At 44.1% G+C, this 19,685-nt stretch overlaps 1 protein-coding gene across 1 annotated transcript in view; it reads left to right on the forward strand.

The window, feature by feature from the left end:
- The first annotated feature begins 2,660 nt into the window (after positions 1 to 2,660).
- LOC104331217 (uncharacterized) overlaps positions 2,661 to 19,685 on the forward strand; it is a 32,144-nt gene continuing 15,119 nt past the window's right edge. Inside the window, exons 1-10 of the mRNA XM_075417264.1 lie at positions 2,661 to 2,708; positions 4,519 to 4,742; positions 5,737 to 5,823; positions 7,449 to 7,586; positions 10,272 to 10,389; positions 10,972 to 11,114; positions 12,247 to 12,414; positions 13,237 to 13,618; positions 18,247 to 18,419; positions 19,444 to 19,581. Of these exons, the coding sequence (XP_075273379.1) occupies positions 4,575 to 4,742; positions 5,737 to 5,823; positions 7,449 to 7,586; positions 10,272 to 10,389; positions 10,972 to 11,114; positions 12,247 to 12,414; positions 13,237 to 13,618; positions 18,247 to 18,419; positions 19,444 to 19,581 (1,515 nt within the window). The 5' untranslated portion in view covers positions 2,661 to 2,708; positions 4,519 to 4,574. The remainder of the gene's footprint in view (positions 2,709 to 4,518; positions 4,743 to 5,736; positions 5,824 to 7,448; positions 7,587 to 10,271; positions 10,390 to 10,971; positions 11,115 to 12,246; positions 12,415 to 13,236; positions 13,619 to 18,246; positions 18,420 to 19,443; positions 19,582 to 19,685) is intronic.

A 19,685-nucleotide genomic window follows, 5' to 3' on the forward strand; every position in this document is an offset into this window, starting at 1 on the left:
ACAGAGGGTGGCTTGATGCTTTTGAAAAACAGTTCCATTTTATTCTCTCACAGTAAGGAAAATGCTGTTTAATCACCTTTCTAAAATACTCCAAGGTAGCCAAGTAATAGGTGCTACATGACTGCATTTCCAATAACTGCTTTCAAGAAGCCCTGGATTTGTTCTGCACTACCGAAATTTGTAACTTCAGGTCCACAAACTCCTCCTTGAAAGGTCCCAGAACTTTGAAAACTAAAGAAAGAAGTATCTACAGGAAAGTGCTGAGATAAGCCTCAATACAAACACACTGCGAGCATGGACTGCCTGTCACTTAGTGATTCCATGCCTGTCAAAACACAGAAGATTAACATGCTTTCAATTTATCCTACAATGAAAGATGGGGCTTTTGTCTACCAGTGCAAATCTCAGTGTCAGAATATAATCCCTGGCACCTCTGTGGCAGACCTCATGACAAACAGAAATGGCACGCACAGCACACGGTAATAAGGTCAAGAAAGTGCTGTTGTAGTGTTAGTATTCAAGGCAAGGACACATAAAAATCCTGCTTTCGAACTGAAATGCAAATGCATCCATATTTTTAAAGGTTTTGTCTTCCCTTCAGTAACAGGCACAAGAAAATCACTTCTTAAATGTAATGTATAGTCCAATCCTTTAGAGTTCTGTTGCAACAGATGTGATCCTAGGTCTCATTTTCTTTCGGGGGCATGTAGCTGAATGGGATTTCCTGCAGAGTAAAAATCCGTAATTGGACTTAGTCTAGCATTGATTGTAAATTGTGCTACTTTTACTAGATGTAACTGAAAGAGAACTGATCTGCAATGAACGCCCAAATGGTCCACTCAGAATAGACCATTTACAAAGTACAGGTATGAGAGCATGACAATCAAACAGGCAGAAAGATAACAATCTCACATCCGTGCTGAGCAAGATGGGGCTGAAAGATATCTTCAAAAAAGGCCAGAACGACTTCATCAGTATGCCAGAGGAAAATGACTGGTTTTATCAAAAGACTTTTTATGACCATTTCTCAGAGGTAAATCCACTTGAGGTCAACAAGTGAGGCGCTGTGATGCTGTGAAAACTTATTTCTACCATTCTGGTTGCAGCAGTTCATGATTTCTTCTCCCTATTTCCATCTAGCACAGAAAAAACAAGACCACCTCTTCTTTGGCCAGTTTGCTCCCCTTTGAAACTCCACCCTCTCTTACTAAACAGGATCTTGCAGCAGCTGGAATATACCGCAAAGACTGCCTACACAGTTTGGGTACCCTTTCTTCATTTTCCTGTATTTTTGGCCAATCTTTCCAACTTGTAGGACCACTAACTGTTGTTTGGCTTTTTTCTTCTATTCATTTAGCTAAAAAATAGACAACATCAGTTTCAGATACATAGCAGAAACCTTTCCTAAGCACGTAACTAACCATAATAGTGTCTAATACATTTCTGAAGCAAGAAAATAAGATGCGTATTTCAGGCACAAAACCTGCATGCACTTAAAAACAAAACGTGTGAAAAAAAGACAGGCTCCTCTATCATTCTTCAAACCTTGTATGGCATATGTACCAGTCAGATTCAAAGTGAATATAAGCACAAAAATGCAATTCTATTTCAAAATACGGAATTGTACACTTCATACTGATGCTTTTTCCGTCTAGGTTGACTGCATGTTGGTAATTGGTTTACTCTGCATGTGTCATGCTAGTGGACAGAGGCCATTCCTAACTAACCAAATGTAGCAGAAAAGACATACAATGATCACAAAGGAAATTTATCAATGCAGTTTCATCTAAGTCACACAGATAACAGCAGAGTAAACCAGCAGAATTGCTGATTTCATTGTTTTGAAGTAAAACATTTGTGTACACATACCGTTTTGTATTACACCTTTGCTGATATCCAATTTTACACATTCTGCTGTTTTGGCTCTCTGCTCCAATGCAACAGTTTCAGTAAATGAAATCATCACAAGCAGAGCTTCCAAGCAGTTTCGCAGCTTTTGGTGGATGATCCAAACTCCCTCATTCCATCACAGAGGAATAACAAGCTCAGTACAGTGTAGTGCCTGTAGGTATCTAAAGCACTTTACCCCCTCTGCTAGGAGCAGCGTTCTCTTAAAACAACACCCACCAGTTAAATAAGCAGTGTTCACTCTTATTTCATCATTTATTTTAGGTGACTGTGTAGATACCTTCTGAGCTTCCTTTGCAATCTGTTTTCTGAAACAGAAGAGCAAAAATGTAAAATATCACTAAATAAGGGCTTTATGTGACCTAGAGGTCACAAGCATTCAAATCCTTCTCCTCTCAAATTTAACCATGGGATAAATGAGACTGTCTATTTCAATATTCCCTTTTAGACATATCTTTTAGATTAGTTTCTATTCATTTCCCCAGTTTGTAGAGTAAAAAGAAAAGGAAGCTGTACAGTTATTTCAACACGTCCCTTGCCAAAGCAGGGTGGTTGAATTCTTTTCTGCAGTTCCTACATTTCTGCAGGCCAAACGCCAAGGTTGTGGAGGACACCTGTCCTCACGGAGAGGAGAAGTAGGAATAAACGAGAGAACACGCACATAAATACAAGAAGAGGATGTAGAGAAGAAAAGGGCGGTGCAAATGGTTCTACGTCTCCAAAAGTCTTCACTGCCTCACAGACTGCCACAGACCCTGACTGAAGACAGATCTTAACTCTCCTCTCTCTCAGGATTTCAGGTAGTGTAAATATTAATAACAAAATAACTAGCTTTACTTTGGAAGTCTTAAAAATTCACGTTAAATTCTTTGGAATTGAGTGGTTAGATGATGGCCTAAATGTCACGCAGGGGAAGGGAGTGCTCATTTTTTAGTACTAAGTGCAGCCTTTAGGAAAACCCACCACAGTGGTCAGAATGCAAGCCCAGGTCGGGCAAAACCTACACAGCCTGGGAGGGCAGAAAGTTTCCTCACCTGTGGGAAGGCTACTCGTTGACTTTGGATCAGAGGCCTGAGACCAGGCTGCAGGAGAGAATACCCTCCTACTGATCCTGGAATTGAACACACAAGACAGCAGGACTCTGTAGCACAGCATTTTGGATGCTCAGCGTGGGGTGTACTGGTTCAAGCCTCTGCTTTATTAATACCAAATAACTACTGGATCAGGCATCCAGACTTTTCCTTTCCCAGATGACCAAAGTGGCTAGTAGACCAGTGAACCTCACAGAAACACATGCATGTTCTCTCTCAAGCCCGAGAAATGCTTGATTGCTCCAGGCAGATTCAGCTCAGGTACTCGCTGAGAACAGGAGATGGAGATGTCGGTTTGAAATTCTTCAGGCAAAAATCTTCAGCTCAGCCCTGCTTCCTAGATACGCTCTGGGAGCATCAGCATCTCCAGGAACAGCAGTAAGAGGTATCCGATTTGAAGGTCCTAAAAATGCTTAGGTATGAGCTAGGCTGCAGGGTATTCACTCTGAAGCACACTGGGAATGCTTCAAAGCAGTTGTGGAGCCCTGGAAAGCTTTGAAATCAAAATTTGAGGATCCCAGAGGCTCTGGGCATCTCTAGCACTGCATGGCAGCTGGCTTTGAGGACTGTAGTTTTTGATTTAAGCATGTAAATTGTGGGTGAAGATCGATTTATATGTCCAGTTGCTTTTGTTGATCTTCACCTGATGCCATCTTACAATGACTTTAGTACGTGTTTTAGTAGTCCTTATATTGGTGAAGACAATGGAAATTTCTGAATTTATCCTAAGATCTGCCAACAGTATCAGACTGATCTAAAATATGGTAATAAGAAGTACAGGTTTGTTCTGGATCCATGTATGGAAAGTCAGTTTAATCCTGGGGTTGGGTTTTTTGTCTGCTTTGGGTTTGTCCTGTAAAAACACACTTGGAAAAAGAAGTAGAACAAGGGCGGAAAATGTGCAGCTTCCGATAAGCCAGCAGAAAACAAGGGAAAAATTGTGGCTTGAAAGCGAAACTGTTTGGGGTTGTATGTAAGATACAGGAGTTTACTTGAAAAACAGTGAATAACAAATCTAGTTACAGCTTCCAAATGGGGGTTTACCTACACCAAGAACATATAAAAATCTACAGATCTCTAGTAGCCTCCAAGATACATGTAGTGAATCACATGAATTCATGCTTTTTTCAGCAGAAAATAATAGCATAGGAAGTTTAAAGAAATAGAAAAAAAGCTCAAAGCAGCTTCTTTCTCATCTCACAGCAAGAAATTATTCTGTTTCACTCCCTCAGAATCGAAGAATAATTCTACGAAACTTAAGCAAATGGGTTTTTGAAACAAATTTGGTCTGTGAAAACACTTCCAGCTAAAATCATGCTCAGCTGATGAATAATAAATAAAAAAGCTGAGGACACTGAGAAGTGATGGGGAAGGAAGAAGTAGTGCAGGTCTTAAAGAGACCTACTAGCTGACTGTACTTGGTCTCTGCGCAGTATTTTACCCATTGCAGTGACACCCTCACACTGTACTTGAGAGGGTGCAGGCAATCTCCCACTAGCAGCTTTGTGTTTTTTAGCAGAAGTGAAGAAGCAGCCATCACCTCTCTCTGACACTCATTTGTCTCGGGCTGTATCAATGGAGTCTCTCTCAGTGTCAACCAACAGTTTCACTCTGGACCTTTACAAAAAGCTGAATGAAACTTCCAAAGGCCAAAACATTTTCTTCTCTCCTTGGAGTATTGCAACTGCTCTCGCCATGGTCTACCTGGGTGCAAAAGGTGACACCGCAGCCCAGATGGCTGAGGTAAGCTCTGAAATCAGCAGTTTTTCACCTTACAGGTGGTTCACACATAAATTGCATTATTTTTCTGCCAATGGGGAACAGAAAGGAACACTTCATTTCCAGGATCTCTCTGCTCTGCACTACCCCTATATTTAGGTTACACTAACAGCTCCCAGAGCATCGCAAGTGGTCCGCCAGAGGGAAGTTATTGACGTTAGAGACTACTGCTTGTCTTGCTTGAACTCTACCTTCTATTTTAATTGCCTTTTGAATGGAATAATTCACTTGATATGGTGCTCAATTAGTAATAAGGAGACAGCTTTATAACAAAATTAATATGGCTCTAAGATAATCTAGAAAAAGGAGTGCCAGAGATAAAATCACTGTTTCTAGACCCCAGCTGGTTCTGGTTTCTCATACTGCATACCAAAGTCAGTAAGCTCTCCTGAACACGTGTTGGGCTGCACAGGAACAGTACAAATACCTTTGCTTGTGACATAGGTAGTCCATAAAGAAGGTAATCCTCCCACAAATAAGGGAGATATACTAGTACTGAAAATACAATTTCACTTACGCCCACTTTAGCACAACTTTTTAGTCTCGTACTCTTTTAGGTTATATGGATTTACTTAAATACATTAAATGCAGAATTTTTCATTCCTGTACCAGTAGTAAGACTCTAAAGTGCACCGTGCTCTTTGTTGTGCTTCGTCACGATCTGAAAATAAATTCCATGTAGCCAAGCATGAACTGACTATTTATCTAAATAAATTCATATTTGAGCCATAATATTGACTCTTACTCAGCAGTAAATATGACTAAAATCTATACAATAATGACATAGTTATAGAGATTAAATCAAGGCTAAGGTCTTGTCCTTGAAAACTTTAATAGACTAACTGTTATTAGGCATGGCTGGTGAATTACCATAGAAAATTAACATAATTACATAACTCTTGGGTACATTTATATTCAAAAAACAACCTGTCTTTATGAACATTCACCATCACCACAGGTTCTTCATTTTAACCAGACTGCAGGAGAAGAAGGTTCGTCTGGGACAGCAAGGCCTTCTCCAGGGAGACCAAAGACAAGAAAGATGGTATTTATTACAACAACAGACTCAGAGAAAAAGGTCTCTGAGAAAGGGAAATTTCATCACAGCTACTGCTTTAGCCTTCTAACATTTGCTTGTCTTCAGTCTATATCTACTCTCTCACTTCAGTAAGAGCTATATATAGAAAGAGAAAAAGCGAACAAGCAGGTAAGATTACCATAAAACTCATGAACTCAGGCCTTCAAAAGCAGAACTGAGGCAAAAAACAGCATTTGATTGGCTCTAATACTGTCTTACTTAGTTTTAGCTGGTCTGTGGCAATATTAACAAATCATTTGTCCTATTGTGCTTAGGACAACACTATCTCTTGTCAGCTTCAGGGTTTTTTTTTCCTGTAGTGAAAAACTGCTACTGCATTCACATCTGACTCCAGCCCTAGCCAATAAACTCCCTCCCCCCTTTTTCATGCATGGACGTAACAGGCAAACAAAATTCCCCTTCCAGCTAATGCATGCCGATCCACCTTTGCTCATCAGCTCCCCAGAGACTTCCCCCAGGAGGAACTGCTCAGATCTTTTTCATCAAATGAACTCCTTTAGCACTGAAAGGCTTGTAAACTCAAACAAGCCATCTTTCTCTAGCACAGAAACAGAAAGCTCGCTCAAAGAAACTAGATTAGACAAACTGGAAATAAAAGAGGGGAGGAAGTTATATCATTCTCTCTGTAGGTGGTGGGGGATGGATCTTCAAGATGAATCATCACATCCACATTCATTTTAGCAACTCATTGATTTTCTGAATTGTAGCAAAGTCTGCCTCGTCTGGTCCTTCAGACATTTCCCTCCATTACCTCTTCAGTCTGTTTCCGTCCCCTTGCAAAGCAGCCAGCCTCTCCTACCCTGTCTCCTCTGCCTACCAAATTCTTTCCCAGGTGTCCTTCCTAGCAGCCCACGTCTCAGCACGAGTGAGAAAAGACTAGAGCAAGGAATGCCACCTGACCAACCTTACGAAAAATCATCGTGAGTCAGTGGCATCGACTCTCAGTGTCTCAAGTGCAGGGCACGGTACGGACCACGGAGGAGGAGACTGCACCCAAGCAGCTGGTGGGGAGCAGCTGACAGGTAGCAGCTTATTCCTCCATTAGTGAAGCAACAGCTGGCAACAGCTGGCAAGCAAGCTCATGCTCCCTAAAGCCATCAGCATTGACATCCAGGACAAGCTTGCTCTATAACCTAAACAGCAATAGCAAAATTCATGTGAAACAGGGAAAATCTGAATAGTTGGTAAGTTCATGCCCTGACATTCATTAGAGTCTGTCAGAACAGAGCACCTCCTCAAAAGCTGCCAGGCTGCATTGATGTGTCCTTGTGAAACTGAAAACTAGGCCTCACCATAACTGTCATGAGGACATTCAACTTCCTGGGTGCACCATCAGCTGATGTTCCCAAAGGCCTACACAGCACTGCAGAAACAGGTCATCTCCCTACAGACAGAAAATAATTTGTCCAGTTACACATAGTGCTGCAAAAACGCAATATACTCAAAAAAGAGCTCCATCCTCTGAAATTCTGTTTTAATTAAGACAACCTGGGTATTTTAAATAACCACAGCAGGTGCAACACTTCAGACAGAAAAAAAATATTCCATACTAATTGGTGTCTCTTTCCAAGGATCCTGAGGACAACCAAGCTGAAAACATCCACTCTGGCTTCAGAGAGCTCCTGTCTGCCATCAATAAACCCAGGAGCACCTACTTGCTGAAGAGTGCCAACCGACTGTATGGGGAAAAGACCTACCCCTTACTGCCCGTGAGTTAAACACCTTTACTTGAGAATACTTTGACATTAAGAGGAATTATAGACATGATAAACATTTTCCAAATGATAGTGAGAAGATGAGGACCGCCACGCGGGGCTAGCCTTCCACAGACAAGAGGTTCATTTGTCTCCAACAGTGTGCAAGAGTTTAGGAAGTGTATGGGAACAAGGCACGCTGCATAGTGATGCTTCTCTAGAATCTGCTCTGGTCACCAAGCGATCTGCAGCTCAAGGACTTCCTGAACCAGAGGGCATGTCTACTTAACAGACCTTAGGTCCTGCATCTGGGTCGGCGCAAGCCCCACCATCAATACAGGCTGGGGTATGAAGGGATTCAGAGCAGCCCTGCCAAGAAGGACTTGGGGGTACTGGTGGATGACAAACTGGACATGAGCCACCAATGTGCGCTCACAGCCCAGAAGGCCAACCTGAGCTGCATCAAGAGAAGCGTAGCAGGTCGAGGGAGGTGATTCTGCCCCTCTACTCTGCTCTGGTGAGACCCCACCTGGAGTCCTGCGTCCAGCTCTGGAGCCCCCAGCACAAGGAGGACATGGAGCTGTTGGAGCGGGTCCAGAGGAGGGCCACAAAGGTGATCTGAGGGCTGGAGCACCTTTCCTGTGAGGAAAGGCTGAGGGAGTTGGGGCTGTTCAGCCTCGAGAAGAGAAGGCTGCAAGGAGACCTTAGAGCAGCCTTCCAGTACCTGACGGGGGCCTCCAGGAAAGATGGGGAAAATCTTTTCAGCAGAGCTTGTTGCGATAGAACAAGGAGCAATGGCTTTAAACTAAGGAAAGGTAGATTTAGACTAGACATAGGAAGAAATTTTTTACCAGGAGGGCAGTGAAACACTGGCACAGGTTGCCCAGAGGGGTGGCGGGGGCCCCATCCCTGGAAACATTCAAGGCCAGGTTGGATGGGGCTCTGAGCAACCTGGTCTAGTTGAAGATGTCCCTGCTCACTGCGGTGGGGTTGTGCTAGATGACCTGTAAAGGTCCTTTCAAACCCAAAGCAGTCTATGATTCTATGATTCTACGACCTTGATGAGCTGTTCTTTCATGAATTTCCAGACTTGCCTTTTGATTCTGCAGCAACCCTCAGCAGCAGGAGTTCCACAGCTGAACTGCCCACTGTAGGAAGCACCTGTGTTTTCTGAGCCTGCTACCTGTTGGCATCATTATTGGTTTATTTTTCCTCTAAATTACGCTTCTCCATATTGCTGGTCATCCTCGTCCCCTGTCTCTGTATCTTTTACACTCTAGCATTTCTGAGACTGGGGAGGCCAGAGCTGCATGGAGAACTCAGAAAATGGGCACACCATAGCTTTATACAGTGGCGTTCTAATATTCTTCCTTTTGTGCCCTACTCCTTTCTTTGTAACTCTTAAAATTGTGTTTGCCTTTCCGGCTACAACTGGGCAGATTTTTTCATGCAGCTCTCCATTATAGCTTCAACGCCTCATTCCTGAACAGTAATAATCACCCTCTGTAGTATATATCCTTCACTGGATCATTTATAAATGTTTTAATATAGATATTTTAATGTAGTTATTTAGACCCGTATTTTATGGAATAAATACTTTAGCATAGACCCCAGCACATACTCCTGTGGTACTCCAGTAGTCATAACCCTTCAGTGTGAACACTATTTCCTCCTACTCTTGGCTTCCAGTCCTTAGACAAACACGACCTATCTCTATGGTTCCATGAACGCTCAGCTTTTGGTGAGAAGTCTTACGAAATGCCTTTTGGTAACTCACATAGACTGTAATGGCTCAACCTTCCTACTCGCATGCTTCCTAACACCTTCAAAATACTCCCAACAGATTTGTGATTTAGGACTTCCCATGACAAACTGCTGTTGACACTCCTCCAACACGTCATGTTTATCCATACACCCACTAGACCTATTCTATTCATTTGCCCCGTACAGACTCATGAGTTTGTAATTACCTGTATTTTTGAAATCTTTCTAAAAACTGGCATTGTATTAATCATCTTACAATTTCTTGGAAGGTGGTTTTAAGTGAGATTACTGTTCTTTGATCTTGGAGTTTGTTTTGATCTCCTGAGTAATTAGTAATTTGTCCTTCTGAATGCTTATTGCTCATTTTCTCCATAATCTTGTGTACCTATGCTTCACAGAGCATCTAGAGAATTTCCTGCTGTGAATCTCCATGAACTGCTTCACAGCAGACAGCAATGCAATCATTAATTCTGCTTTACTGCCATGACTTTATTCTACCAAAACATTCCCTTTATACCAGATCCTCTATCGTCCTCACAAACTCTTGGCAGGTTCCTTGCCTCTGAAGCAATCTAAAAGCCTTGTTTCAACTTTATGTAAGGCTATTCTTCTCTCTTGTACTGAACTCTACATCATAAATCAGGAAAAAGTATTTAAATTATATAAAAAGTCATTTTGAGAAATTAAAAAAAAATAGTGAAGAATGTTCGCCTTACTGGATATTTCAAAATTACAAATTAGCACTTTGGATTTCAAACACAAAAATCTGAAGTATCAGTTTCCTTGAGACTGAAGTTTGATCAGTCCTTACTTAATATTTAGCACAGAGTGTATCAGACCTTAAGGGTCATCCCATTTCAAACAAATGATATTTTCTTCAATTATGTATAACTAAATAAACTAAATAAGCATACATTTTCCAATTCTATCTTTCAGAAATTCTTACAACTCACTATGAGCTATTATAATGCAAAGCCACAAGCTGTAAACTTTAAGACAGCTGCAGAACAAGCCAGAACACTGATCAATTCGTGGGTTGAAAATGAAACTGAGAGTAAGTACCACTCTGAGGGCTTTCTTCTCGTCTCACTTTCAAATCATTTATATTTCCACCTATATTGCTCTTGCTGCCAAGGATCCATAAAAGATGGAAACTCAGGGGTGATGAGTAAAATGCGGTTAAACAGCTTGAAGAATGCCTCTCTCCAAACCTAACTGCTGCTCCTTACAAGGTCCTTCCCTTGATTCTTCATGCCGTAGCCTCTTCTGAGTTACTTCTGTTCAGAGGGAAGCACAGGTAGATACTGAGTGGCTCCACTCTGATTACTGAGGGTTTTACTTCTGCATTCTTCAGCTGCTTGCAACCAACTTCGCAGAACATCCAAGCTATTCCACTTTACCCACTTTCTAGTATCATTTACTAGCAAAATTGCAATAAATATATTTTAAAAAAGAAAGACACAGAGATACTCCAAAAGTCATTCTTACCATATAAACACCATGAAAAATCTACAGTAAAAAAACCTCCCAAATGCAAACACTTTTGCTAGATAGGTAGGCACAGAGAAGGCATAATGAAAATTGTCGAGTTACACAGTCACACTGGAATAACAGTCCTATTTGTCTGATTTTGAAGGCAAAATACAGAATCTGCTGTCTGCAGGATCTCTCAGTTCTTGCACTGTGTTGGTCTTAGTAAACGCCGTTTATTTCAAAGGAAACTGGGAAAAGAAATTTCTGGAGAAAAATACTTCTGAGATGCCCTTCAGACTGAGCAAGGTAAATTCCTTGTCTATAAGCCTATTGTCATATGTCAATATGTCTAGTACTGAAGAGCAAGAAACCTCTAAATATTTCGCCTGCGTTTCGTGTGCAACTGCAACACTGCTCATAGCTGGGCACATGGTATAAACTCAGGGAGAACAGCAATCGTGGAAATTAGTCAGCGTTATCTTATTTACACATATCCATGAGAACAGGATTTTCACTTTAATAGCCCTTCAGTATCAAAACACTTGAGAGCACCACGGTTAAGCAGCTTAACAACAAGAGGAAATTTCTGTAAGTACTAAGGTCCCATTTTCAAAAAGGACTGAGTTGCTTTTGAGAGCAGCGCTTACACACCTACATCTCTTTACTGCTTTTGAGTCTATACTCTCAGTTCAAGGAAACCGAATCAACTATTCTTTCCTCACACACCCTGCGTGTTGTGTAAAACTCACAGGGAATTTTCACGGGGGTTCGTCGCTGTTAGCGAAATGCGTGAGGATGATGTATTCAGTTCACCCTCAGGGCATGTTCTTGAGCTAACAGTATTTCAATGATCACACGCTGACGATTCGCAGTAGCTGACTGCATGCATATTTCTGGACTGTGTCAAAGGCAAGCAAAATTATTTGTCAATGGAAGCATGTATCTTGTTTGACCTAGATTACCAGTGCAAACACCATTTGTATGCCAGGCAATGTGAAGCAATGGTGTTGATGATGTGACTGTGTATCTGAAACCGACGATGCTACACATGCAGTTTTAGGATCCATCATGGTACATGGCCATGGTGGGTTGACGTTGGCTGGCCACCAAGTGCCCACCAAGCCGCTCTGTCACTTCCCCTTCTCAACAGCACAGGGGGAGAAACACAGGATGAAAAGCTAACTCCTTTATTTTAAAATGAGAAACACATTACATGTGATTCAGTTGTGTCTATGTGACTTTTTCTAAAGATCCCAATGACTTTGAAAAGGGGGCGTATGTGATGCTATCCAAAGGAAAGGGCACCAAATATACAAATGCTGCTGAGTCTTGTACTTTTTTACAAATTTTTGCTTTCGGTTCAAAGAAGCAAGTAATCTTTACCATCCATTTTAAGGAATGAAGTAACACTATTTTTTATGTCCGAATTTTTCCACAGACCAAGACTAAACCAGTACAGATGATGTTTCTGAGAGATACATTTTTGATACTCCATGAAAAAACAATGAAATTCAAAATTATTGAGCTGCCATATGTGGAAAATGAACTCAGCATGTTCGTTCTCCTACCAGATGACATCAGTGACAACACTACTGGTCTGGAGCTGGTAAAACTGACCTACTGTTGCATCACATACACTATGAGTCAGTAACAGAAACAGACGAAAAGAGGAAGAACGAGCTTCAAAATCACAGTAGAATAGGTTCTGATGTGTGCATACTTTGTCTCATAGACTGTCATGATTTCTCAGCTTAGGCTTCAGGGCACCTGATAACATTGCAAACATAGTATTTTACTTAGGGATGCATCTAAAATCTTATGTTCACTTAACTGTCTTAGCCTGTTTTGTGTCCTCTTTTCTATTGCCAGAATAGCACACAGAAAATGAGGACCAAATCTGAATCACTGTGCTCTAGAGTTACCTTCTCCTGAGGGCTGCCTTAATTCAGTTTTATGTCATCTGCAGTCTGATATTTTGTGGTGAGGTTTCTCAAACTGAGTGCTGACTACCGTGACCCAGAAGGTATTAACAGCCACTCATGGCCATGCCAGGATCGGTTTCAGATTCTAAACAGATCAGGGCAAACATCTTTTTATTTGTACCTGAGGTCCCATGCGTTCCACTTATTTACTACTACTAAGGGAACAGTTACCCGTGCACACACATATCAAGCACCTGTTAATATCATTATGAGTCACACTTTGCAAAAAAGCAATATTCTCCACACCAGAAAAAAAATATCTACCTACTCTGTCACTCGGCACTTTGCAGGATCACGCCCCACAAATATGGCGCACGTTCCAGGTGTACCCATTGCTGGTAGCTGGGCTGTTTTACAGGTTCTTGATGAGCATTAAGACACTGGTGTGTGCACGTCTTGTCTCTACCCTTCACGCTCCAACTGTTTGCTTCCTCAACTCATTACAGGTCGAAAGAGAGCTGACCTATGAGAGACTGGCCGAATGGACCGAATCAGCCAACATGATCAAAGCTGAAGTGGATCTGTACCTGCCCAAGCTGAAGCTGGAAGAGAATTACGACCTTAAATCCACTTTGAGCAGCATGGGGATACGAAATGCTTTTGATCCTGTTCGGGCTGATTTCACAGGGATGTCAGCTAAGAAGGATCTTTTCATCTCAAAAGCTATTCACAAAGCTTTTGTGGAGGTCAATGAAGAAGGTACTGAGGCAGCGGCTGCCACAGGTGTGCTGGTGCTGAGATCCAGAGCACCAACAATGACTTTTAAAGCTGACCACCCATTTCTCTTCTTCATCAGACACAACAAATCCCAGACCATCCTCTTCTTTGGCAGACTCTGCTCACCCTAGTCAGGGTCACTCCAACACCTGAAACTCACAGAATCACAGAATCACGGAATGGTCGGGGTTGGAAGGGCCCTCTGTGGGTCATCTAGTCCAACCCCCTGCCCAAGCAGGGTCACCCAGAGCAGGCTGCACAGGACCTTGTCCAGGCGGGTCTGGAATATCTCCAGAGAAGGAGACTCCACAACCTCCCTGGGCAGCCTGGGCCAGGGCTCCGTCACCCTCAGAGGGAAGAAGTTCTTCCTCATGTTCAGACGGAACTTCCTGTGGCTCAGTTTGTGCCCATTGCCCCTTGTCCTGTCACTGGGCACCACTGAAAAGAGCTTGGCCCCATCCTCCTGACACCCACCCTTCAGATATTTGTAGGCATTTATAAGGTCCCCTCGCAGCCTTCTCTTCTCCAGGCTGAACAAGCCCAGTTCCCTCAACCTCTCCTCGTAGGGGAGATGCTCCAGTCCCCTCACCATCCTTGTAGCCCTCTGCTGGACTCTCTCCAGTAGCTCTTCATCTTTCTTGAACTGGGGAGCCCAGCACTGGACACAGTACTCCAGATGAGGCCTCACCAGGGCAGAGTAGAGGGGAAGGAGAACCTCCCTCGTCCTGCTGGCCACACTCTTCTTGGTGCACCCCAGGATCCCATTGGCTTTCTTGGCAGCCAGGGCACACTGCTGGCTCATGGTTAACCTGTCATCCACCAGGACACCCAAAACTCCTGCTGCAGCTGGGGGGAGCGGGACCTGAACCCTTTCCCCACCAGACCACAGACCCCCCAGGCCTGAGGCACGGCTCCTCCCGCGCCTCCCCCCTACCCCCAAGGAGAAACCATGGCGGTGCCTGGGAGAGCGCACGACGCCTTGCATCCACAGAGCAATCCTGGTTGTCGTGCAGGCCCAGCCATCGAGGGTAGCTCTGTCCTCACCGCTATCAGCTATGGCATTTCTATCGCTTCCCCTCACAGCGGCGTGCGCAAATGTGTGCTAACACAGCCCCTCTCCTCCCCTCACACAGCCCCAGATGGGGTCTTGGCATTCACTCCCACCCCGCACCAGTTTGACCCTGCTCCTGTTCAGCCCTTGATTAGGTCTGTGCATTACAAATGGCGGCAGACCCTCCCCACCTGAGGCCATCCAGGTGCCTTCCTTCCACAGCCCAGCTGTACATCTCCTTCAGCTCCCCATTTCACCTCAACTGGCTTCACATGTCACTTTAGTGATTCCTTTAAAAAAAAAAATTAAAAAAAATTAAACACACCTCACTCATCTCCTCAGGTGCGTGAAGAGGGGACAAGCCCATACAGTCTCTGGCTGCAGCAATACGCAACACCTCACCTTCGCTCAAAACAACCCCCGCTTCAAAATTATTAATAAATAATAATCACCCCTGGAGGTGTTTCCTGTCAGCTCTGCCACGAGAGGGAGGCAGAGATGGAAAATCACCAGCTGCGGCGAGGCCCGCGGAGATATAAAGGGGGTACGGGGCTGTAAGGACGCTCCGTGGCGGTGGGCGGCGGCCGCCATTTTGTTGGGACGGGGGGGGGGGGGGGGCAGCGGCGCTTCCCCGCCGCGACGGCCAAGTGGCCATTTTAGTTCCAGCCCGGGGCGCGGCTGGGCAAGGGCCGAGCTCCCGCCCTTCCCCGCAGCCCAGCAATGCTTCCGGGGAAAGGCCGAGCCCCGGGAGCAGAGCTGAGCTGAGCTACGCGGCGGGGTGAGTGCTGCGGCCCCGCTGTCCCGCAGCTGCCGTTTTCCACGGGAAGCTTGCGCCGGTTTTTTTTTTTTCTCTTTTAAAGAAGCAGAGGCTGCATGGCCTTGCTTTTATTATTATTTCTTTTCTGTCTCTTTCGTGATGTGCCAGCTGGAGTCGCAGCGGCGCGCAGGGAGCGCTTCTGGTGTCTGGGAGTGGCGGGGGCACCGCGGGAGCGCGGAGTTTGAAGGTGTCAAGTCCAGCGCGGGGGCCGTGGAGGGGGGGGGGGGTCTTTTGCCCCTTCCCCGTTCCCCAGCCCGCGCCCTGGGTAGCGTTAAACCCTCGGCTTCTGGTAGCCGAGGTTGAGGGGGCCGCGTCCGCTCGGCGGGGGCTCCTCCCCGGCTCCCTTTCGGCCGCCGCTGAGGCAGACGGGGCCGCCGCCTCGCCGTGTCCCACCGCCCGCCCCCGCTGAGGCGCGATGTGAGGGACCATAACCCGGAGCTGTCGGAGGTCTTGCCCTGCGAGTGGCGGAGCGTCGCTGCCAGCTCTCCGAACCCCAAACGACTTCCCTGTCCCCGAAGGAAGCTTGGTTTGGTTGAGGGGGTGGGAACGGGGATGTCTGCGCTGGCAGGCGTAGCCGCCATGGCTGTGCTCAAGCTACTGGAGAGAGCCCAGCAGAGGGCTATGAGGATGGTGAGGGGACTGGAACATCTCTCCTGCGAGGAGAGGCTGAGGGAGCTGGGCTTGTTCAGCCTGGAGAAGAGAAGGCTGGGAGGGGACCTAATAAATGCTTATAAATATCTGCAGGGTGGGGGTCAGGAGGATGGGGCCAGACTCTTTCCAGTCGTGCCCAGTGACAGGACAAGGGGCAATGGGCACAAACTGAAGCAGAGGAAGCTCCAGCTGAACATGAGGAAGAACTTCTTCCCTCTGAGGGTGACGGAGCCCTGGCCCAGGCTGCCCAGGGAGGCTGTGGAGTCTCCTTCTCTGGAGATATTCCAGACCCACCTGGACAAGCTCCTGTGCAGCCTGCTGTGGGTGACCCTGCTTGGGCAGGGGGTTGGGCTGGGTGACCCACAGAGGTCCCTGCCAACCCTGACCATTCTGTGATGATTCTGTGGCTTGCGGCTCCTCCGGGGCAGCCGAGGTGAGGTGGGGGGGCATCTGCGTACCCCAGGAACTAATTCACGTTGTAGTCGTCGTGGGATGTGCCTCTTGGCTGCACCCTGCTCTGGCCAGGTGCCATGGCAAAACTGGTAGTTGGGAGACTGCCGTTTGTATCTGCTGTTTAATCTAGATAGAGCCTTCCTCTCCGTAAAGTTTCTCCTAAAGCATAGATGTCTACCCCTGGGAATAACTACTTCAGATTCGTAGTGGTGGGAATACACAGGGTCAGGGTATCCGTGAGCCTCCTCACAAGAACCTTGCCACTGACCTGCAGAGCCCGTGGGGAGACCAGAGTGAGAGACGAGTTGCTGTGGGCAAACCCTCTGGTCACTGAGGGGTTTGCAGCAAGCAGTTTACAAACGACTGACAAATAAATGCTCGTATTGTATGTTTTTTGTTTCTGGAAGTCTGGCGGTTCTATATTCTCTCCAAAACTGCTTGGGTGAGAAGAGTGCGAGTAGTTATGTTACTGTTTCCTGAGCTGCAGAAGAAGCATGGAAAACTAGAGATGCAACTTCTAGCCTTGTGTCCCAGCTGTTAAAATATTGCTTGTAATTTGGTTGAACGCACCAATTTTTGGCCAGGCAAATGGTGGGATTTTGTCTGTAAGTCCTTGCTTGTCATGGAAGCCCTACAAAAACTTTCTAGATAACACTGCTTGCTGCTGTCACTATTCCTCTGCATTTTGACCTCCAGGTCAAAAACCCTTATTGCTATCAATCCGTCGGGTATCAGTGTAGTAGGGGAATTCTGGTCGTCTTGTTCTTTCCACCTGTTTGAGATAATCAATTAGTAATAGGAATTAATGTGTTGGTTTTGTATTTTGTAGCAACATATCAACACTAGGCAGTGCCTTAAGGGGAAAAAAAACCCCAAAAACACAGAAGCCTTTGCTGTCAGCTGATATCTTACAATGGCTGGTGATACTTATCTGTAGTTAACTCGGCATTCTAGTACTTACTGCTCCTTTTATAGCTGTGTGGTTTAATCTCAGTTCATACATACACCAACTGTGTAAGTAGTTTTGTGTGCACGCTTCAACATGTGTAATTTGATGCCTGTCATACTCTAAAGTTATCTATAAGCAGGTTTTTTTTACTATGTGTTTCTGTGTTGTAAGCAATAAAACAGAACTGAAATGGACTTTGTTTTTTTTTTTTCTTTATACTGCAGCAGGAAATTACACTAATGTGTAACTAAAAGATAACTTTTTTCTTTTTTAATCTTGTAGGTCAAGTCATTCAGCTGACTTCTACTGGACAGGCTGTTAGGATTAAAACACAGCGTGTGCACATATAAGTAAGCTGAAGGTAATACTGAAGGTATATACTTAGAGAAGGTAAGAGTTTATAGTTACGCTGTTCTGATGCCTAATTTTTTGCTCTGATTTTTCTGTAAAGGCAAGTAATTATTTGTGAAGTCAAAAGAAACTTGTTTTAATAAATCCTGAACAAAATACTGTTATGTATGATAATCTTAAAAGACGTGATATTATTTACCCAGCGAAGAGTCTAATGACACTAGTGGAAATTGCTGTCTCTGTTGCAAGTATGGGATTGAAATAGAAAATAACTCAAGTGCCTGGTATGGAATTCAAGGTGCTTGTTCCACCGAATTAGGTTTTCAATGAGTTGACAATTGTCCAGCCTAATTATGACATTTGCTGTACAGTTCATCCTGGGAAATGTAAAAGAGAGAAATGACTTAGCTGTTTGTTTTCAAATAAATTTGAGCTGTTCTTGTTTTGTGCTTTATCTCCCAGGCTCTGAACCATGGATAGCCTCTGTGTAGCAAATACCACTTTTGCACTTGACCTCTTAAGAAAGCTGTCTGAGAACAAAAGCGGGCAGAATCTATTCTTTTCTCCTTTTAGTATTTCTTCTGCTTTGTCTATGATTTTGCTGGGTTCAAAAGAAAACACCGAAGCCCAAATAGCAAAGGTATGTCTAAGTAAACTTAGTGTACTGAATTTGATGGAACCGTATGAACAACGAATCTGTATTGTAGTCTGTGACCTGCACTTGTGCTAAACTGTTGCTATTCTGGTTTCAGAGAGCAGAGGTCTTCCTTTGGTGTGTATGTAAGCAGTACCTGTTTTTATTGGTTTTGTAGGAAGAGCTTCCTTCAGTATGAAATTAAGAGGTTGCTGGTTTTTGTTGTGGGGGGGCGTTGAGACAGAGATCTTCCTTCAAGAAGTCATTAAGTCACCTGGGATATTTTTGTTGTTATTGCCTCTAACTACATAGAATATTTTCTTGTGCTGTCTTCTTTGGGTTTAATATCAGACTGTACATGTTTTGAAAATGTAGCCAGGCACATTAAAAAATAAATAATTAAAAATCTGTCCTGCATGCATGACAAAATGATAGCTGCATCTTGGTTGAATTTTTTTAAAACTTGCTCAGGTGGCAGATACCACTTGGCAAATTTTTTTACATACGCTATTGACAGTACGAAGTCATTTGTATTACTATGTTTGCCTGTTTTGCAAAAAAGTGGAAGAGGAGTATAAACATGCTTTGTTTTCATTTAAATCCATAAAAGTTTCTCCAAAATTATATTGTATTATTGCCATCTTTGGAGATATTCCAAAGTTATCTGGACATAGTCCTGGGCTGCTGGCTGTAGATGGCCCTGCTTGAGCAAGGGGGTCGTACCAGCAGACTCCAGAGGTCCCTTCTAACCTCAGCCATTCTGTGATCCACTAATGCTTGGCTTGAGTGAAGGAAACTAGATACTGCTGACTCTTCTGCACCCTAGTTTATTACTTGTGCAGCATCTGGCTGGGTGCATCATATGTGACTTGCATGATAATCTCCAGATGGGAGGTGTGATGAAAAATCTTTTGGCTTCAAGTCACAGTTTTAAAAACCAAAAGTAATTTAAAAAAAAATAAAAATTGTGCTGAAGCAAGTATGTTTAGAGAAGGCATGGACTGTGCTGAGGGTGTTTGTCTTTCTACAGGTGCTTTGTCTGAACAAAGCTGAGGATGCTCACCGTGGGTATCAGTTGCTTCTCTCTGAAATTAACGATCCAGGCACCAAATATATACTGAGAACTGCTAACCGGCTTTATGGAGAAAAGACATTTCAGTTTCTCTCAGTAAGTAACCATTAAATTCGTGGTGTTTTTAGTATAATGTACTTGCTACGTATTTGCTTTGGAAGTCAGACAAAGGCTTTGTGTTTTGCTTTCCAAACTTTCTA

This window comes from Opisthocomus hoazin, chromosome 3 (assembly GCF_030867145.1).
Source record: "Opisthocomus hoazin isolate bOpiHoa1 chromosome 3, bOpiHoa1.hap1, whole genome shotgun sequence".
Classification (NCBI taxonomy): Eukaryota; Metazoa; Chordata; class Aves; order Opisthocomiformes; family Opisthocomidae; genus Opisthocomus; species Opisthocomus hoazin.